Genomic DNA, 23570 nt, shown 5'->3' on the forward strand with positions numbered 1-23570 from the left:
GGACATCGAACAGATGTGCAGAACTATAGACCTATATCTCTAACGTCGATCAGTTGTAGAATTTTGGAGCATGTATTGTGTTCAAGTATAATGATTTTTCTGGAGACTAGAAATCTACTCTGTAGGAATCAGCATGGGTTTCGAAAAAGACGATCGTGTGAAACCCAGCTCACGCTATTCGTCCACGAGACTCAGAGGGCCATAGACACAGGTTCCCAGGTAGATGCCGTGTTTCTTGACTTCTGCAAGGTGTTTGATACAGTGCCACACAGTCGTTTAATGAACAAAATAAGAGCATATGGACTATCAGACCGACTGTGTGATTGGATTGTAGAGTTCCTTGATAACAGAATGCAGCATGTCATTCTTAATGGAGAGAAGTCCTCCGAAGTAAGAGTGATTTCGGGTGTGCCGCAGGAGAGTGTCGTAGGACTGTTGCTATTCACAATATACATAAATGACCTTGTGGATAACACCGGAAGTTCACTGAGGCTTTTTGCGGATGATGCTGTAGTATATCGAGAGGTTGTAACAATGGAAAATTGTACTGAAATGTAGGAGGATCTGCAACGAATTGACGCATGGTGCAGGGAATGACAATTGAATCTCAATGTAGACAAGTGTAATGTGCTGCGAATACATAGAAAGAAAGATCCTTTATCATTTAGCTACAATATAGCAGGTCAACAACTGGAAGCAGTTAATTCCATAAATTATCTGGGAGTAGGCATTAGGAGTGATTTAAAATGGAATGATCATATAAAGTTGATCATCAGTAAAGCAGATGCCAGACTGAGATTCATTGGAAGAAAAGGACATGCAATTCGAAAACAAAGGAAGTAGGTTACAGTAGGTTACAGGTTGTAACAATGGAAAATTGTACTGAAATGTAGGAGGATCTGCAACGAATTGACGCATGGTGCAGGGAATGACAACTGAATCTCAATGTAGACAAGTGTAATGTGCTGCGAATACATAGAAAGAAAGATCCTTTATCATTTAGCTACAATATAGCAGGTCAACAACTGGAAGCAGTTAATTCCATAAATTATCTGGGAGTAGGCATTAGGAGTGATTTAAAATGGAATGATCATATAAAGTTGATCATCAGTAAAGCAGATGCCAGACTGAGATTCATTGGAAGAAAAGGACATGCAATTCGAAAACAAAGGAAGTAGGTTACAGTACACTTGTTCGCCCACTGCTTGAATATTGCCCACCAGTGTGGGATCTGTGCCAGATAGGATTGATAGAAGAGATAGAGAAGATCCAACGGAGAGCAGCGCGCTTCGTTACAGGATCATTTAGTAATCGCGAAAGTGTTACGGAGATGATAGATAAACTCCAGCGGAAGACTCTGCAGGAGAGACGCTCAGTAGCTCAGTACGAGCTTTTGTTGAAGTTTCAAGAACATACCTTCACTGAGGAGTCAAGCAGTATATTGCGCCTTCCTACGTATATCTCGTGAAGAGACCATGAGGATAAAATCAGAGAGATTTGAGCCCACACAGAGGCTTACCGACAATCTTTCTTTCCACGAACAATACGAGACTGGAATAGAAGGGAGAACTGATAGAGGTACTCAAGGTACCCTCTGCCACACACCGTCAGATGGCTTGCGGAGTTTGGATGTAGATGTAGATGTAGATGTAGAACTTCAATAATGTTAAAACGCGATCCTGGTGTCTGAGTCACCTGTCTTTCCTTTTTAACTTTCCTCATTCTACACCTCTTTAGTCCCTGTGGAAAGAACTAGCATTTCTAAAAGGTAGTACAATGTCATTACTCTACCTCTATGTCTTTCAGTAGTACTAAGCATCTTGCCTCTTGAAGGTAAGTAATAGCCAACAATTCTATATCACATTTATTAGTTTCCTAGATAGAATTTTCCTTTGATACAAAAGATGACTTACCATTTTTTAAAAGCAACTCTGTAATTTCACAATTTCCAGTACGAGCAGCAGCAATGAGTGGTGTGTCACCATTGTCATCACGCAAATTGACAATACATCCAGCTTGTAACAACAGACGTGCCATGTCTACCTGACGATGCATTATGGCGTAATGCAATAGGTAGTGAGACTGTGTCACTTTTGCACCAGCATCCAGAAGAATTTTCACCATAGGTACACTCTTTTGCCAAACTGCTTCACAAAGAGGAGTATAACCTGAAATAAAAGGAAGAAGCAATGTTAAAATGTTACGAAGCAATGTTAAAATGTTACATCATTATATACACTGTGTGTGTGTGTGTGTGTGTGTGTGTGTGTGTGTGTGTGTGTGTGTGTGCATGCATATGAGAGAGGGGGTCAGACTCTCATTTGGCGCAAAGATTGTGAAAGGGGTAGGGTCAAGAGAGGGCAAATCTCATCGCAATCCGGAATACTGCTGTAACACCCATCCTGTAACTGTCATTTCCAATTTTCATTCCTACTTTCTATTGCCCCTCTTCCCTTTTTTGAGACAGAGAGGGAGAAAAAGAGAAACAGTTTATTGGGGAAAAACATTTCAATGTTGTAAAATTTATGACTTTTTGTACTTTACTGTACTAAATAAATGTCACTGGAACTCAGCTACAAATGTAGTTTTTAGGAATTGACAATCAATTTATTTAACTCCTGAGCCAAGATTAAGCAACAGTAAGGAGTGAGAACAGTGATTCAAGTAGATAATCACATTTCTTGCAGGTCACTCTTCAAAGATCTTGGAATTATCTCACTTCTAAGCATGTTTGCTTCTTAATGGCATTTGTTGCAGATCAATCAGTTTCACATGAAATGTGGTTCACACAAGCACACAACAAGATGCAAAAACAACTTTCAGTAAGACTTTGACTACTATTTAGATTCAGATTCTGTATTCTGGTACAAAGGTCTTAAACATGTTCCCACCAGATATTAAACATGACATTAGGAATGTTTTGCTGAGCACAACACACTTGAAGCCAATGGCTGCTTCACAAATGATGTACCATCTGGATCTTTCCCCCAATACAAGCTACCATAAATTACATAGATGGCAATCATCCTTACAACATATACTTCTATCATGCAATACTACCAGTTTCAGTTTCTGCTAGTTCCAATCCCACACCCACTTCTACCCCTGTCCAGCCTTCCTTCATTCTACACTCTCATCTTTCTCTCTACAGCCCCTCTCTTCTTCAGTTCTATCTTCCTCTTCCAACTGATTTCTCCATTTCATTGTATTTATTTTTTATTTATTTATCAGGTTCCATGTAATGGTGCCAGTTAAAACTATCTAGTCATGGAATAACAGTTCATAGTTTATAGAATGCTGACTAGAAGACTTATAAACAAGTAAGTAAAGAATTGATAAAACATGAAACAAGGAGAGTGAATGAATAAATAAATAATGCATTACAGAGAAAAGAATAAAAGGAGGGTGCCACAAGAAAACCTTTAAACTTGATTTTGAATACTTGGAGTTTATCATTCATTTTTTTTAGTTTTTCTGAAAGTCTATTAAAAATGAAACCTGCTGAACAGTACAAACACTGCTGTACTGTGTTAATGAAGTGTTATCCAAGTGCATATCATTTTTCCATCTACTATGCACTGAATGAATGTTGCTGTTTCTTCTGTCTGTCCATTTCTGGGCTAAGAATATTCTTGGTGAGTGCACAGTGTTCATCTAAAATATAACAAATATGAGGCAATAGAGTGAAAGTATGCAAAGTGTTCAAGACAGTGGAGATAATTCTTATGGTGAAGGTAGCATCATTCAGTTTCTGCACAAGATCATCAATATGATACTTCCAAGAAAGCCTTCTATCTACTCACAATCCTAAGAATTAAAATTGGTTTCAACTTCTTTAACTGTTGGACAACCTGTAGAAGAAAAAAAAATTAGTTTTTACAAGTGCTCTGTGTCAGCTATTGTGTGCACTTCATTTTGTCACATTTTAAGTATCAATTTGGTCTGTGAAAGACACTTGCTGATGTTACTGACTACATCATTCATACTATGTTCCCCAGCTTTCACAATAACACATGTGTCTGCTGCAAAGAGAACAATTTTTGTGTCATCTGTCATGTTTAGGCAGGTCACTGAAATATACCAAGAAAAGCAATGGACTTTCAAACCTCTTCTCTGACAATCTCCTGCTTCCTGTTTTCCAGATATGAAGTGGACTACTGTCAAACTTTTTTCCAAATCTTGTAACGTTCTAACAGGTGCAAAAGTATAACCTGATCCACACAACCAAATGCTTTTGTTAAATCAAAGAACTCTATTATCGTCAACCTACCACTCAGCAACAAATGCAACTATGCCCACCTGCACCAAGGCAAACTCAATGATGCAACATTCCTATTCCTTCCACATGTTGCCTCTCCCTCCCAGGGATCAGTTTCTCTTTCTTCCAAACCTTCCTTCCTCTTACCAACTGCCAGAGACCCCTCATGAACTAAACCTCCATAAACCTTCCTCAGTCTAGCCATGAGCCTGTAGAAGTTGACATATGAAGTGTGTGAGAAAAGTAATGGGACTGACAACACTGTGAGCGATCTAGTAATGGCGTTTTGTTCTACTTGTGCAGAATGGTCTGTTCATACCTTCCAAAAGATCAGTCGAAGTCTCAGCTCCATACAGACAGCATGTGATTTTTCAGACCACCATCAATGAAGTTGGGTTTTTGTTGTGTGCTACGAAAATGGAACAGTGGAATTTAGAGTAAAATTATGCCATAAACTTGAGGAACCCATGAGTGTGACCTTCAAAAAGTTGAAACAGGCCTATTGGGAACATTCCTTATCAAGAGCACAAGCTTTTTGCTAGCAGAAATTGTTTTTGGAAGGCCAAGGACACAGTGGAGATGAACCCTGCTCAGAGAGACCTTCAAAATCTGACAAAAATGTCAAAGGTGTGCATAGTCTTGTAATATCAGACCAACATTTAACAATAAGGACGATGGGTGGCCTGTTAAACATAGACACTTTCATCATGCATGACATTTTTACTGAAGTTTTGCACATGTGAAAGGTTGGTGCCAAAAAAAAAAACTCATAACTGAGTAGAAGTGCAATTGAAGAAATGTGTGCATTGATCTTGAGAGGACTGCCAATGACCACAAATGGTTCAATCACAGATGATGAATCCTCAGAAAGCAGCAAAGAAATGAGTGGCACATTGAGACATCTCCTCAACCAAAAAAAAGGTCAAATGAGCAAATCAAGGATAACAATAAGTCTGATTTGCTTTTTTGACACTAGGGGTATCATGGATAAAGAATTTGTTCCTCCAGGAGAAACTGTCAACCGACTGTTTTACAAATATGTCTTCACAAGGCTCAGGGAAAGGGTGAATCGAATGAGACCAGACACTGCAGAGAAGTGGATGTTGCATCATGACAATGCCCCACATCACACAACCACTTTCACCACGCATTTTTGACCACAAGAGGCATTTTTGTTGTTCCACAGCCTTCCTATTCACCTGATCCAAGTCCTTGTGACTTTTTTCTTTTCCTGAAATTAAAAAAAAGTGTCTTAAAAGGCACCATTTTCAGACTCTGGAGAACATTCAAAAGAATGTGACCGACATGTTGAAGTGCCTACCAGCTGAAGCCTTACAGAACTGCTACCGAGACTAGGAACAATGACTCCACTGGTGTACAGCTGCTGAAGAGAATTTCTTTGAAAGGGACAATAAAAACTTTGGTAAATAAAAACTGAGTCACATTACTTTTCTCACACATCTCGTAGGTGACACACACTAAAACTGGTTCTATCCTGTTGTAACGATCTTATGTTTTCGAACGTTACTTAACTTTATTTAACTTAACTTGGCCTGATGTTCATAGATGATTGATGAGAACTTCATGAAAGTTTCGAGCTTCACAAAATTATTTATTGACATTAGTTGGCAACTGAACTGCACAGACTCCTGAGGTAAATGGAAACACTGACTGACTGTCTTCACTGACTGACCTCCATGCAGCCTCGCTGCGTCACTACAAATAAAATTTTTAACAATTGCTACATTGTTAATTTATTGCAAAATGTAACTTACAATTAAAAACAATTTCATCTAAACTAACTGCTGTTACATTTGTTAATATTATAACATATAATGTAGAACAACATATTATTTTTTATTATCATCTTTGGTCTTTTGTGTGAAAATTAATTTACAATCTGATTTCAACAATTATTTTGATTTTCCTTTAATTTCATAATTATTGATTGCACAAATTTCATTGCTAACATTAGTTCAAAGTATACACATCGTGCTACATCAGATTATATAAATCAAATACACACTTGTTGTCTTATATGCTGGAGTTTTGTAAATTTGGGTAGTGTAACTAACAATAGGTAATTATCTGCATAATTGAGAAGCACCATTAATTGCAATGAATTACATAAAAATGAATAACAAATGAATTTGCATCACTGTATAGCAATTGTTATTTTCATTAGAATCGAAATGACATTTTTTGTGTTAACTAGTGTGCCAACTGCAATTATGGTAATTACAGGCATTAGTTATTTATGCCAACATTTCCACAGACTCTTAATATTTGTTGATAAACATTTATTGCTTCAATTTCACAATCTGATTTTTAATATGTCACATGTATATAATTTTGTTAATGACAACAATCTATTAACAATTACGAGAATGTACGTCACTCCAGAATATTCTATGTGTGTTTACAAAGAATAATAGGTTTTTGGCAAACAGAACTGAACGATATCTATAAAAATACATGTAAAAGGCTCTAGGTAGCACTGAATCGTACAATGAATACATGGATACATTAAAAAAAAAAATAAAAAAAAAATAAAAAATGGTGGTATCAGACAGTTCATAATAATCTTGGGGGAGGCTCCAGCGTTATACTGTTCACCTGAGACTGTAAAATTATAGATAAAACCCTCATTGTATCACCTTTGTGAGTCACAGCATAGAACTTCTTCCTACCTGTTCTGTGCTGTGACCTTGCTGATATAGTCCCTCGTGGCCAATACCGTAGTGTATTGGAAACATCTGGAGCTGCAAAAATTCTAACTTTGTGGCTATGATTGGATGTGAGGGTAATCTAATCTACTTTAACAATATTCTGGTATGCCATTAATATGCATTTATTGACAAAGACTGTAAAATAGTCACAATTACTCAGTCAGTTACAATTCATTTCAACAACTATGGAAAATTGAGAGCATGGTTTACAAAGATCAGGCCTGGAGTACATCCTAATGCTGGCTAACTTGCTTGGTGTGTTATAGAAATCACTAACAAAAACTGTATGACATCAGAAGGATCTGTACATTGTCAGTAGCATATTTAACCATCATTTGGTCTATGCACCAAGTAGAAAATGATTATAGTATCACAATATATGAAGCTAAAATGAAAATAATGTCATACCATGGTAAGGAGCATTTAAGAGCAAAAATGATAAATGATGGTAAACCACTAGAACAAATACATGCTTTTAAGTACCTGAAATGAGAGATCTTACATTACAGCAAATGATCAAGAACACACTCTACAAACATTTCAACAGCTGGTAGGTTCTATCAGTTACACTCTCTACAAAAATCTGAGGAAAGGGGCAGTACAAAATTTTTATAAAGTGATCACAGTACCAGTTCTGATATATGTGTCAGAGAGTTGGACTCTAACTGTCAGTCAATGGAGGAGGACTGAAACAGTAGAAATGAGACTCATAAAACCAATAGCTCATTTCAAACTCATTAATCAGATAAAGAATAGTGAAATAAGAAATGAACTGGGTATCAGAAGCATACTTCAGAAAATGGAGGAGTACAGAAAGAAATGGCATGAACACATTCGAAGGATGTCAGATATACCTCAAGGAAAAAGACATGTTGGGCATCTTAAGAAGAGATGGAAAGATCAACTGCTGTCTACTTCAAACTGGAAGAGGCAAGGATGCCTACACCAAAACTGGATATGTTGACACTAATGATTCTTTTTACAATTAGTTCATTGCATAGAATACTGAGAGTAAACATTTAATGACTTTTAGACAGCCCCTAGCATTTATTATGACAAAAGTGATTCTAATAATTAATATTTCGTGCATAAAAAGTCATAGTTTCATCCCTGAATGTTGAAAGGTCCCCAGCATTTGGGATTGCTAAGTTAAATAGAATCTCACCTCTCATTTGATATCTCACTGCACTATCAAACTCCAGCTTCGCTGCCTGTTTTTCAAGCAAGAGAAATGCCTTCTTACTCATCCCTCTAGTGATCTACATCACTGCTCAAGATAGCGAATTATTCATCTTAACTGGAGCAATCAAATAAAATGTCAAGAACAGCAAAAAAATGGTGTTGGAAATAAGAGAGACTTCACGCAACTTGTCCCCTCATCCACTTCACATAATACAGCCTACCACTACAGTCAATCTGCAGTGATGGTGCTATATAGTTGTTGGCATGTAGCAAGCACTGTGTGTGTGTGTGTGTGTGTGTGTGTGTGTGTGTGTGTGTGTGTAGAGGGGAGGGGGGGGGGGGAAGGAGGGGGGGGGGCACACGCATGAGCGCATATTTTGTACTACTTATGTCTGAATGAGAACATCACCAAGAAGCTTAAAAATGTTAAAGTCTTGCTAAGTAATCAATAGCTACATAAGCAGCTATTGACTATTTTATATCTTAATTATATGGTAAGTTCTATATACCAAAACAATCAGCAATCAGTAGCATAAAAGAAATTTAATTCCTTAAAAGGTTTTGGGCACTTAAGTGTAACCTTCTGAAGAAGGGCACTAAGTGCACAAAACCAGTTAAGGAATTAAATTTCTTTTATGCAGCTGGCTACTGGTTATTTCAGTATATACAACCACAGTTACTGAGGATGGATAAAGTACAAAATACATGCTATGTAGTTGCCTTTACTCTTCCCATAATACATATATTCCACCTACACCTTTTCACTAAATAAATAAGAATGAATACAAAATAAGAAAGAATATATGAGAAGGAGCACATAAGGTAAAAGAAGTATCCACGACAGAAGAAAAATGGTGCAAGAGAAGCCAAAAGGTATAAAATTAAGTCTGCTCATTTCCTTGCTGTACAATTTCTATTGCAGTGAGAGTTCCCTCTGCAACACTTCCTATGCACATTCCTCCCACTTCCTCCTCTAGTTTAGACACATGTAAAACATTCTTTATTAAAGGATAAGAGCCACCTCAGAGATTAACAGTGTCATGTACCACGTTCTTTGGTCACCACAATACCATGAAGCTGTCACTGAGAATGAATAAAATGGGATAGAAAGTCTATAATAGTAACACAAAATACAGACACAGAGCATTAGAAACCAGTGATTCGTTACTATATTGTGCTTGTCTACTGCCACTAAACATATCTGGGATGTGAAGAGCTATGTGACTAAGTCCCTTTCATCACTCCATATCAATAAATCATTTACGTGATTTCTTTTCTCAGAAAACCAAGAGAGAACTGTACAAAGTTGCAAACAATCCACGAAACAGTTATGTGAGAAAAACACCAGAGATTGACTCAAAGTGCTGTCTCCAATGAGGTACGCTGGTGCACCTCCTTTTCCTATGTACCACAAAAAATTACATCTGTTTGTCTTGCCAGATACCTGCCTGGCAGGAACTCTGTTAAAATCTGGTGTAAGTTTTAATGGTAGACTAGCTGATTGCCTCAATTATTGTTGGTCACATTCATGACTGTCTTTCCCAAAAAGCATTGTTTCACAAGTGAAATATTTCATGCATTTGGAATTTTAAACTTAGTTCTCCACTGCAGACAAAAGTGAAATCTTAATTTAAACAACAAAGTGTATAAGCATTTAGTTCACACCTCAGTAAAATGGATCAGATCACAACAGAATGTAAACTTACACAACTGCATGGTCAGCTCTGTAGAGACTTTTTTAAATGAATAACAAATAAGCAGCTCACTAACACAGATAACAAAACATTGTTTTGTTTCAGGGTGCAAAAACAACTAAGGTCATACATGCCCATGTCAGAACTGTGGCATGGTCGCATGGAACTCAGATGCATGTGGGCATCTAGATGCTTCTACCTTTTTCATCACTGGACGGAGTGCAATGACACTGAGATCAGGGAGGTAAATTTGGATTTCTGCCTCGGTCAGACCATCAAGCAGCTTAGTGTAAATAACACCATGTGATGAATATGGACCTCGACACATACAGGATAGCTGTGGAGGAGCGAAGCTGCAAGCAGTTGTCATGCCTGAAAAATCACAAGTAGTCTCCAAAAGCAAGGTGCATCTGCATAAATGAGAGCAGGATTTCATAGAGCCAGCAACTGCATCAATACCTTTCTGAATAATAACTGGACTAACCATAGAAAAGGACTGACTGTCTTCAGTACGCACAACCATGAGGAACTGAGGTGCAGCTGGGAAGGTCTTCGAATCATTAGTCTCATTGCGTTTACGTTTAGAAGATGTAGACCAAGAAGAAGATGTTTGGCTCATTGCAAGAAAATCCCCTGTGATTGCCAGCATCTCTGAAAGCGCGCTACTTCCAACTGCAGTCCCCCCTCCCTTCCTCAGAGTGCGGCTCAGCCACCTTTGGTGATTATTCACACCTCAGGTCACAAATCTCGAACTCCTGGAAAGGTAACAGCTCAGCCAGCCACGCCTCCCTGGGCCTGGCCTGTACCATGGCGTACGTGCAAACCCTACCTGTCAACCTGGGGCTGGGAATTATGCTTTACCCAGTCACCTGTTATGCGTGGATCGACCTTCAGGAGTGCGCAGGGAGGAAGAAGAAGAAAAAGAGGAACCTCAAATGCCAAAGCGGAGGAAGGATAGGAGAAGGGAACAAATAAACAAAAAAGAAATGAAAAAATAGTGATGGGACTGTTCTGATGTAAGGCTATTGAAAGGGCAGAACACATTCCCAAAAATATCCCACACATGTTGCCAAGGAAGGGGATAGACATGCAGCATGGAATGGAAAAGATGCTGCGAAGGCTGGGGCCCTGTGGTAGCCAAGCACGAACTCACCAAACAGTGGTGAGCCCCCTCAGGGGGATAACAAAACCCTATAGTAATACCATGGCAACAGATGCTACTAGTATGTGGGAATTCATTAACTATGACATTAACACAAAAGCAAATTTCAAAGCGTATCAGACAACTAACTTACAAGCAGTATCAATTATTCATCTTCTTGCGTGGTTCACAGCTTCGTCCAAGAACTTGGAATTCACAACAGTTAAACAGCTTGCAAGTCAGATGTCTTGTTTGACACTGTCTCGTGTATGGAGTGTGTTCATTTGTGCGTTTATGAATTAAGGAAATACAGTACAAATTTACAATGGAAATTACTACTGTGAAAGAAATGGCTAATAAAGAATGAAGGTACACTACAAAGGAAGGAAAATTAGGATTTAACATTCTATTTATGTAGAGGCCATTATCAACAGAATACAGGCTCTACTTAAAAAAACTTTCTCGTTGTTCACCAATACTGATTTAAGGAAACTATAGAAACCTACATCTGGATGATTCAACAAGTATCTGAACTCTGCTGCTCAAAAACCTTAAGTCCAATACCTTCAGAACTGCACCAATCTGTGTGTTACTAGTATATCAGTATAATCAGTATACATACTGAAGTGATTAAAAATTCTGAATTGTAGAATATAAAACTCCCACAGAAGACAATGTGTGAAACATGTAATGCAGATTAAATTCATATTAGTCATAGCAAGCACCCAGAATGAAGACATTCAGAACTAAGTAATAGAAGAAGGGACTCATAATTTAATGTTATCTCATATAAATATGTCACAGAGTTCTGATTTTAAAGACAACCCTTAAATAAAATATTCCACACATTGGTGTAGTAAAAAAGTGCACAGTGATAACTGAGATGTTTATAACTGCCACTGTGTCATATAATATGTGGCATCTATGTGTGCAACAGAGACTGACATGAATTACTGCTGTGGGGTGTAATGGTTTTTCTTACTTTGCTGCTAGAATGCTACATTTCTCACTGAGTCATCACAGCATCATGTTAGACAGTTTATATATTAATAATGTCTACAGAATTAATCCTTCCCCAAGAGATTTTGAAGTTACTTTTTGGTTAATACAATTTATAAATTCACTTCTTCCATTATGACATTACTGCTTCATAATGAACTTTTTTACTCCTATTATTTTGTGTAATAAATGTAGTAATTGAACAAAGAGAGAAAACTTTTGACTCTTTCAGTTTCAAGACACAATGAATGAAATATTAAATTAAATATACAAATAAAAGAAAACTTAGTCCGTCCGCCACTTACTGCTTTTCTCAAAAAATGATAACTAGTTGAACACTACAAAAAAATCACAAGCGTTCTCCTACTAAGCCTGATTTTTCAAAACTCTGCTCAAAAATAATGTTGTAATCGGGGTCATGCCATTATTTTGGCATTACCAATAGTCAGTGCTAAAGGGTGAAAACTGAGGTTGAAGAACTCTGTGTTTTATGTTAATCTGTCTGTTTTCGAGGTCTACAAGCAGATAAAAGCATATTATGTATAAACGGGCAGCAGATCAACTACTTTCCATTCTTACTGTATACTACGAATGAATTGTTAAGTTTTTAATTTACTACTGTTACCATAAGTTTCTTTCCTTTTACTTATTTCATCAAAATGGTAGACAAATCTTTAATCTTTTAAAAATTGTGAGTCACTGTAATTCATTGCTACATCACTTTGTAGAAATCAAGCAATGGAAACTCCAGATAGGGATAGGATATCAACAATGTGGAAAAGACATTTACTACTTATCGTTAAGCAGATGCATCAGGCTGCAGACAGACACAATTAAAAGAAACTCACATAAAACTTTCAGCCACAGCCTTTGTCCATAAAAGAGTGAGACACGGACACACGGGGACACACTGATACACACGGGACACATGGGCACATAGACAAGGACAAGGACACGGACACAGACACATGCACACACGTACATGGCTGCCAACTCCAGCATCTTTGTAAAAATATTTCCACGCTAGGGTTCAGGCCATTCTGCAATACAATGGATGTCCAGAGTGAAACTATCGTACACACCAGTTGGGGGCAAGTCTTGCGAAAGACTATGGAATACACCAGGTGGGGGGCAAGACTTGTACATGGCACATACACATGTACCTTAAGACACGACACACAGCAACAGAGACATTATTGCCTCTGCAATGATGTATCAATTCCTGTTCCACGTGTTTGATGCTATTTTTTGTTGGCATTGTTATTAAAATAGCATTCATCACTTCTTCCATTTTCACTAAAAATTGCATTGTTTGAAACCAATGCAAATTTTACTAATAAAAATCACTTCTTTTTTAAAAATGGTTTATTTAAAAACAAATAAATTAATCACTATGGCTATGGCTAATTGATAATTCAATTGTTTACTCAGTTATTAGCAAAAAATAAAAAACACCTGTTATAGCCAAGATCAAATAAATCCAATAAATACCAGTTATTCAGAACTAAAATATCAGTATCAGTTTTAACCGACTGGTTTTCCCCATCCCTAGCACGAGAACAGCCTGCCTAGTGGCTCACAGGCAGGGGTGTCACCACGAGAGTGATGCATGTGAAACTTGTTATGTTCCACAGTGAACGCAGCTGTCCTGCTTGTCATGGTTGGAAAACACATACCTATTTTTGCCCATACTTTCAGTTCAATCACATTTCGAAATAAAATACATTTTTTAATTGCATGGCCACAAATAGAAAATACACAATGATACAGGTAGTAAGCAAAGACCATATATTATTTATCAAACATCTATTAAAAATTTTCATTTAAACTTGCACAGAAGTGCGAAGCACACCCAGTAAGTGCAAAAAAGAAAGAAACACTTTTTACATCAATCAACATATTTTTAAATGTCTCTTAAGTCAGTAACTTCGGGGTGAAACTACTGGTTATCAAAAAGATAGCTCCAGTCAAATGAACATTGATCAGACTACTCTTAGCTTTGATTCCATTATTGAAATAACACTTTCAAACATACCTGTGGTTCCAAAATACTATAACTTGAGCAGCTATTTTAAACAACAATGGGAACTGTTCACAAGAAAAATTCTTGCAGATTTCAAACTTCTCTACAATGCTAAATGTCTCCCTCATTATACGATTACATAAATGATTACACACGAAAACAATGAGCTCCAACTGAATTTCAGGATGCACATTTACACTGTACACTTCAAAAGCAGGCGGAAAAATATTACAGTCAGATTCGAACTGATTTTAGTCATTAAATCTATTGTTGAATTTTCTCCCAGAGCCTGTAGCACAGTAACAAATTCATTGACATATTAGTTTAGTGTCACCTCTTCCAGAGTTTAGCTTAAGTTTTAAAAAGCGCTTGCACGAACTGTCTCAAAGTTGCTCTTTCGCTCAGAAAGCAGAACAGTGGAAAGTATTTTGATATCATCAAGCTCTTTCACTGTCTTTCCTTTCACATTCACATATAGCAGTAGTTAAAAAAATGTCTGAAAACATCTCTACCCAACCAGTGTACTTCGCAAAAATAAGGCACGTTGCCATTTTCATAGGCAAGTTTACCCAGGAGAGATGTGAACTGCTGATGCCCCAAAATGTCCATGACACCATTTATGTTGGCACATTTTGAAGCAGATTGATGAGATGTAGAATGCAGTGTATTACTGTTATTTCCAGCTGAATACAAACGTCTTTCAAAATTTTTTCTCCCCACAAAAGTAATGACATAGTGGGAGCCCCATCCATTACAATCAACAAATAAGCAACAAAGGTCACATTCATTGACTGTGTTTTCTAAGCATGAAATATGTCATTGGCAGTAACTGCGACACACACTGGGATCAAACAATCATCTCCTGGACTGAAAATATTGAGATGAAATGGAAAAAGGTCAAGAGTACTGTACAACACATCTTGGGCAACTATATGTCAAGAAAAATTGTGAGGGATGGGAGAGATCCACTGTGGTTTGACAAGAATGTTAAAAAGATGCTCTGAAAGTAAAGAGAGTTTCATTGCAGATTATAACATAGCCAAAACCTTATGGACAGACAAAAACTGAATGAAACAAAAATTAATGCACAAAGAACCATGCATGAAGTGTTCAATGAGTTCAAAACTTAAATTCTATTCACTGATCTGATACAAAATCCTAAAAAGTTTTGGTCTTTTGTTAAATCAGTAAATGGATCACAGCCAAGTATCCAGCTGCACTGTGATAACAATACCATCAAAACAGTGGATGACAGAGAAGTCCGAGTTATTAAACTCCTTTTTTTCCCCTAAAATGTTTCATAGACAAAGATTGTACTGCAGTTCCTCCTTTAAATTGCCATACAAACATCAAAATGACAACTGAAATCATTCAACAATTCCACACAGAGCTTGTGAAAGAACTCACACCTCTTCTAGAGGCAGTGTACTGTATGTCACAGTAGAAACAGAGTGGCACTGGAGAAGAAAGGTGTTTCTAAGGACAGGAAAAATGTACAGTTTATTTCCAGATGAATACCAACTTCTTTCAAAATCTTTTTTCCCCACGAGAGCAATGACATAGTGGGAGTTTCCATTATGATCAACTACACTTTTCCCCACAAAGGTCACATTCATTGATTGTGTTTTCTAAGCATGAAATATGTCATCAAAAATATGCACAAAACTATACAGCTACATTGTTCACATCTGTATGTTGTAGAATTTTGCAACATGTTTTAAGCTTTTTTATTATGACATTTCTGGAGATCGAAAATCTTCTCCACAGGAATCAATGTAGATTCCACAAACAATGATCATGTGAAGTCCAGATCACTCTGTTCAACCACAAGAATAAGGCAATAGTAAATACCACTGCTAAGGTTGACGCCTTTTCAACTGAAGATTTCTCTCCTTTAAAAATGATTGGCAGGCCTGGACAGTCATCCATTCAAGTGCTAGCCAAAACCAATAGCACTTAACTACGGTGATCCAATGGGAACTCTTGTTAGCACTAGGGTAAGGCCTTGGCAGACAAAGAAAAACTGTGGTAAATTGGATGAATGAAGGTGGCACATAAAGCTTGAGTGTCAGTACTGTTCAAAACAAATTTGGCTTTGTTTATTCTGAATACAAACTGTACACATAGAAAAATGATATTTCAGAATGAAACGAGAGTTCACTGGAAGTAATGGTGACATTAAATGTGGATCTTTTGAGCTTTTTTCTGAAATCAAACAAAAGTTATTAGTGGTTGTGACACTGTCTCTCATGGCTGGATTTTAGATATTGCTGAGGATGCAGGTGCAAAAGAATCCAAAGTTAGATTAAAGGCTTCAGAAAATTTAATAAACATACATCTAGAAATATAAGTGAAATGTGCCATAAAAAGAAATGATTGCAATTGAAGTGACAAAAGCTTTTGTTACAAATTCACAGAGTAAGCTCAGTAATCCTAACAAAACTTGTACGTACAATGTAGATCAGTCAAATTTTGAAACAGAACACTGATTCAAAGAGGAAAAATGGTCGGAGGTAAATGAGCAATCCATATCTGAATTTACAAATTCATAAACAATAATTCTCATGATCAAACTAAATGGTTCATTGTTAACAGTGTTATATGTTTGTCTTCGAGAACTGACTGGAAACTTTAGACCACAATTGAAGAGATCACTGTTCAACATATAAAATCTCTTTGTGGACACAGTGAAATTCTTCTATCGTATTTTTCACCTCTGAATCACACAAATAGTATTATAACTAATTTTCACTGTGAAATCTGTGTAAAAAGAAAGAAAAGGGGAAAAATTAAATATCAGGAAACTAAATTACAAATTGCTTCAGCTCTTCCTGACTGTGGAACTTACAATTTTCCACAGTTACTGCTGATGGATTTATACACACCACTCTGTGCGGAAAAAAGGAGTAATAAAATACCAGGAAACTAAATTACACTTCGCTACAGCTCTTCCTGACTGTGGAATATATAATTTTCTACAGTGCTTGCTGGTGGATTTACACACACCACTTTGTGCCAAAGGCAATAACGTTATTGGAACATAACATCAGCTAGAGACTAGAAAAGGAAGATTCAGCCTTACTATCAATAAATAATGCTATACCCTTTAAGCATCAGTGTACTAGAAAAGTTGCAAAAAAAATTTAAAATTTCGCTATCTGCAGAAAGGCATAATCTTGAAGAGAGACACTGGAGCAAATGGACAGTGAAATAAGAATTTCTCATTACAAACAAAGTCTCAATGGACACTCAGTTCGGTGTTCACAATGCAGCACTACATTTTTGTTAAATTGGTTCTACAAAATAGGAGATTTCTTGTGAGAACAAAAATAGACAAACTATTTTAGTTTAACAATATGAACAAACATAGGTTGTAGATAATAAGTCTGTTGCATATTTTATTTCAAATTAATACACTTTATTATTATTATTATTATTATTATTATTACCTCAACATTGTCCGCCCCCGGTAGCTGAGTGGTCAGCGTGCCAGACTGTGAATCCTAAGGGCCAGGGTTCGATTCCCGGCTAGGTTGGAGATTTTCTCCGCTCAGGGACTGGGTGTTGTGTTGTCCTAATCATCATCATTTCATCCCCATCGACGCGCAAGTCGCCGAAGTGGCATCAGATCGAAAGACTTGCACCAGGCGAGCGGTCTACCCGACGGGAGGCCCTCGTCACACGCCATTATTATTATTATACCTCAACATTAAATATACAGAGCAACAAAACTAGCTCTTCCTACTGAGGGCAACATAACCAGTAGTTGTCAGTCATTTAAAATGATTTAATGAATCTTTCAGCACGATTGTCTATGATAGAGAAGAAACAAATCAAGAAGCCACCTTGTTCAGTTTCTTGGTGTGTTCTTTCTCCATCACAGACCATAATGGCAAAAGATTCATTAAATCTTTTTAAGTGACTATGATAACGACAACAACATCACAATAGATCCTCCATCGGGCATCTCCCAAGGTGGTGGATAGGGGAACACTTCCCAGATATTGGTGGTACTGTGGAAATGAAATATCCATAGTGGGATAAAATTAGCACTTTGTAGCTCGAAATCACAATTTTAAGTTTGGAATTGTTTTATAACAATTCACCAAATATACTTTCAAATAGCTGATACATGATGGAAACTTCTCTAAATAGAATACTCCAAGGAGTAGCCTGCAAAGCAAATCCTCCATCATAAAATGTGATGCAATTGGGTCAACTGATTTTGAAGACCCCAAACCAATATGCAACTCAGAATTACTGGAGATCCTGACCCTAATAACAAGTTAAAAGCATAAAGGAAGGGTTTTTCTGAAATGTCAAGAATCATCACACTTTTAAAACCAGGAAAATTAAAACAATTCTTAAAGCTCTGGATGAATACCAATTCAAACTCTCAGCTTTGCATAAAACTGGATTTATAGACAAGACCACTATGGAAACTGAAGGGTATACAGTTTTTAAGGGTGAAAATAGCTTGAGTCCAATGAGGAAAGGGATCCCACATCTAGGGGAAAAAAATATTCATTGTTCACAGCCAAATAGTGACTTGCAGTTCTTTTATTCATCACCAGGAGACCACCTTTCAATTTTAACTCTTTTGTGTGTAAACAAAATATATACTTTTAATAAATTGCCACTCCCCAATTAATGGCCATTATAAAAGAAATCACGAAAAAGTGGAGTGCTTCTGCGGAGGTCTAGAGCACGAAATGTCTAAAATTACTGGGAACAGTATCAAAATATTATTGTGCAACTTAAATGATGATGATGATGATGATGATGATGATAATATTTATTATTATTTAATTGTCATTAGGCCATTACAGCAATAGACTACATCACATGCATGAGATAATACAGTTGATAATTTACAAGAAACAACAGGTTAGCTATTAACATTGAAATTTTATGTTACAGTTGGTAAATTCCTTTATATCATAGAATGGGTGGGCAGGCAACTAGTCATTCAATGTTTGTTTGAACACTTGTTCTGATGAATATTGTACAGTTTGTGGAAGCTTATTACGCAATTGGTGCCCATGAGTTTCTAGCTGTAAAGTAATTTTGGCAGTCTGTGGTATGCAGTACAAATGCATGTATTGCTTCTTGTGTTTTAACAATGTATATTTTCTCTGCATGTTGTTTTCAGTAAGTACTTCTTTTATAAATTAAAACATATACATTTATTACTGTCCAGATTTTTTGCTCACAAAACCAAGGTTTACAGTGTACCTTACTTATAGTGAGAGAGAAATAATATCGGGAAAAGGCTTGAGAATATCCAGCTCACAAAATAATGAGTAAGGATGGAGAAAGGATTATAGAATTTAATCTCAAGTGAATGTCCACAACTTTTTAAAAACTCCCAAGAAAACAGAAAACGTGGAAACTGTTGTTGACTTTTGTCTCACAAACTTCCGTCCAGGACTAAAATGGTGATCCCTTGGTGCTTCAGAATATGTCCTACCAAACGATCCCTTTGCAGTAGCCACCAGAAAGATCGCAGGAGGCGCACATCGGCACGGCGCATCACGGACAGTAGTTGTCGCAAGTAAAGTCCCGTCCACCAGAGGGCACGCGAGAATTTGGCCGCGCCCTCTGCCAGCAGAACAACAACTCAGGCAGCACAGGCCATGCCAAGTCAGTTTTGACATCGGGCATGCCTAGCAGACAGTTCCTGGTCTACACTATGTGAAGTGCGACAGACAACGTGAATCGTGTTAATACACAACTGGCGACGAGTAGGGTCGTTCTTTCGCGTGTTGCGTCGTCGTTCCGGTTTCGCAGCTTCTCTACGGCATGGAGGATTTAGTGCGGGTTTTGGTCGAACAGCAGAAGGAGCTCATGGCAACCATGACACAAGCGCTTCCGGCATTGCTCTCCACGCAGTCTGCTTTAGCGCTGTTCCCTCCTCCCTTTCCCCCGTATGACAAGACGGCGGAGGATTGGGATGCATATGAACATTGCCTTCCGCAGCATTTCCAGGCATTTCATGTTGGTGATGTGGAGGTGTGTCGTGCTCTTTTCTTTTCTTGTCTCGGATATCTCCCACGCTGTATCAAGTTTTGCGGCAGCTAGTGCAGTTGCAGGAACCCTCGTCCTTGTCTTTTGACACATTGTGTTCATTGTTGTCTTCATATTATCGCTGCCGCACGCATGTTGTGGCAGCTAGGGTCCAGTTCTATCAATGCAAGAAACAGCCCTATCAGTCTTACCGGGCGTGGGATGCTACCCTGCACAGTCTTAGTCGCACGTGTCATTTTGTCACGGAGCAGTCGCGAGAGTCATATGCCCACGGTATGGTGCGAGACGTCATTGTTCGTTCGGCCCCTCATAGGGAGGTCCGGCAACGGGCCCTGCAGTTGGGAGACCCTTCCCTTGAGGAAGTCCTGTGCATTGCTCAATCGTATAAGTCTCTCATGCCGCAGGTCAACAGCTGGAAGCGTGGTGCGACATCACGGTGGTTCCGGGCGGCGCGGCCGCGTCCACTGCGTCTGCGGTGGATGACGTGCGAGTGATACAATCCGGCCGTTATGGGCGCTCCCACATGGTGTGCAAACAGAGTTCCGGCTGCTGACCCCTGTTACTGTCCTGAGCGTCGTGCTATATACATCATGATCAGTCAGAGCGTCCCCAGTGTTGGGCCGTTTGTCGCAAATGTAATAAAAAAGGACACAGTGCTAAAGTTTGCCACTCAGCCTCAAAAGAATCGAAGGAAGCAGGTACAGAGGACATGGACGTTGACATTCAGGAAGTTTCATCGGGCCAGGCTCCTGACACATCGGCACACAAACTCTTTATCGAGGTGTCAGTTCGGTCGTGCCGACCACAACTGCAAGTAGATACGGGTGCGGCAGTTTCCTTGTTGAATGCACAAACTAACTCCGACCTTGAGTCGCCCCCGTTGGCGCCAGTTTACCGGCGTCTCCGCGGTTATGGTAAACAGTTCATTCCCCTACTGGGTCAATTCACTACCAACATTACTTACAAATCAGTCACTCAGTCTCTTACTTTTATTGTTGTCAGTGATGCGAGCTCCGCTAATCTTTTTGGATTGGATGCCTTTCAAGCTTTCGTTTTTTCTATCGCAGACACCATACAGATGGTCTCCGAAGACGTTCCCTATCAATCATTGGAATCTTTTACCTCTGACTTTAAGGATATCTTTGAGGAGGGCCTGGGGTGTGTTTCAGACTTTGAAGCTCACTTAACGTTGAAGGCGTCAGTTCACCTGTGTTTTCTATGCGCGAGGCGGATCCCCTTGGCTCTCCGCCCTCAGGTAAAAGCTGAGCTAGACCGGCTGACAGCCTTCGGGGTCGTTCTTCCCACTTCTAGTGAAAGGGCTTCGCCTCTCATTATTGTCAGGAAACCCTAAGGAAAATTACGTCTTTGTGGCGTTTTCAAGGCCACCATTAATTCCCAATTGGTCGTGGACACCTATCCCTTGCCTTGTTCTGACGAATTGTTCTCTGACATGGCGGGAGGCCAATATTATTCAAAAATCGATCTTTCGGAGGCTTATCATCAGGTACCACTTGATGAGGACTCCAAACGGCTGGTGGTCGTCAACACCCCGTTTGGCCTTTACCAATACCAGCGGTTGGACTTCGGAATATTCAGTGCCCCGGCGATATTTCAGTGTTATCTTGAGCACGTCACGTCGACAATCCCTCATTGTATTAATTACCTGGACGACATCATTTTCACAGGCCACAGCACGAAGGAACACTTGCACAACCTTCGAACCCTCTTTCTCAAATTCAGGTCCCTGGGCCTGCGTTGCAACCTGCGTAAGTCGAACTTCTTCCAACCGTCCATTGAGTATGTGGGCTACACCATCTTTCGGCATGGCATCCAGCCGCTAGGAAGTTTGGTCCAAGGTATCGTCGACCTTCCACGGCCCACTTCGTTGAAGGAGTTGGGGGTTGGGTTGTTTGGGGGAAGAGACCAAACAGCGAGGTCATCAGTCTCATCGGATAAGGGAAGGATGGGGAAGGAAGTCGGCCGTGCCCTTTCAAAGGAACCATCCCAGCATTTGCCTGGAGTGATTTAGGGAAATCACGGAAAACCTAAATCAGGATGGCCGGACACGGGATTGAACCGTCGTCCTCCCGAATGCGAGTCCAGTGTGCTAACCACTGCGCCACCTCGCTCGGTGCTGAAGGAGTTACAAGCTTTAGGCAAGCTTTAGGCAAGATTGCCTATTACATCCGGTTCATTCCCAGGACTTCCACCATAGCCCGCCCGCTATACTGCATTCTGCGCAAGGGTGTTCCTTTTGAATGGTCGCCTGTACGGGTGAGCATTCACCTCGTTGAAGGACCTCCTAATGTCAGCACCTTGTTTGGCTACTTTTGACCCCAATAAGCCGTTGGTCCTGGCTACAGATGCTTCGCAGTATTGGGTGGGGGCGGTCCTGGCCCATCAAAACGCGGATGGCTACGAGCAGCCATTGGTGTTTGCATCTAGAACTCTTAGTCCCGTGCAGGCCCATTACTCCCAGGTGGAAAAAGAGGCTTTGGCCATTGTCTACGCTGTTACCAAGTTTCACCCTTTCTTGTATGGCATGAAGTTTCAGTTAATCACTGACCATAAGCCATTAATATCGTGTGGGTCACTTACCACCGTATTCGAAGGTTCCGGCTCGAGGGCTGGCAGATCCTCCCAACTCCAGCATTCCAATGGACATGGAGGTCGTCGCTACTGCACGACGCTCCACCTTCCAATGCAGTGGATCACAGTGGCTTCATCCCCTGAAGGGGGAGGAGTGCAGTAGCCACCAGAAAGATCGCGGGAGGCGCACATCGGCATGGCGCATCACGGACAGTAGTTGCCGCAAGTAAAGTCCCGTCCACCAGAGGGCACGCGAGAATTCGGCCGCGCCCTGTGCCAGCGGAACAACAACTCAGGCAGCACGGGCCGTGCCCAGTCAGTTTGACATCAGGCATGCCTAGCAGACAGTTCCCGGTCTACACTATGTGAAGCTCAACGGACAACGTGAATCGTGTTAATATATCCTTCTTCTATTCAGGTTGTATCACAAATTTCTTTTCTTCCATTTTACTTGGTACCTCCTCATTATTTACGTGAAATATCCATCTAATGTTTGAGATTCTTCTGTAGCACCACATTTCAAAAGCTCCTATTCTCGTCTTGTCTAAGCTGTTTATTGTCTGTGTTTCACTTTCATACATGGCTACACTCTGTACGATTACTTTTGCAAGAGACTTCCTTGTACTTAAATCTATACCTGATGTTAACAAATTTCTCTTCTTCAGAAACACTTTTATTGCCATTGTGAGTCCACATTTTATATCTTCTCTATTTTGTCCATCATAAGTTATTTTTCTGCCCAAACAGTAAAAACTTATCTACTACTTTAAGTGTCTTATTTCCCAATCTAATTCCCTCAGCATCAGCTGATTTAATTCACTACATTCCATTATCCTTGTTTTGTTTTTGTTGAAGCTCATCTTACATCCTCCTTTCAAGACCCTCTCCATTCCATGCAACTGCTCTTCCAAGTCCTCTGCTATCTCTG

General features: G+C 39.2%; 1 protein-coding gene across 5 annotated transcripts in view; it reads right to left on the minus strand.

The window, feature by feature from the left end:
* Positions 1-23570, minus strand: part of LOC126162492 (serine/threonine-protein phosphatase 6 regulatory ankyrin repeat subunit A) — a 187173-nt gene that overhangs the window by 56687 nt on the left and 106916 nt on the right. For all 5 annotated transcript variants that reach the window (XM_049919036.1, XM_049919031.1, XM_049919032.1 and 2 more), the window contains one exon: positions 1914-2168. In XM_049919036.1, the coding sequence (XP_049774993.1) occupies positions 1914-2168 (255 nt within the window). The remainder of the gene's footprint in view (positions 1-1913; positions 2169-23570) is intronic.

The sequence above is a fragment of the Schistocerca cancellata genome, chromosome 2, assembly GCF_023864275.1.
Source record: "Schistocerca cancellata isolate TAMUIC-IGC-003103 chromosome 2, iqSchCanc2.1, whole genome shotgun sequence".
Lineage (NCBI taxonomy): Eukaryota > Metazoa > Arthropoda > Insecta > Orthoptera > Acrididae > Schistocerca > Schistocerca cancellata.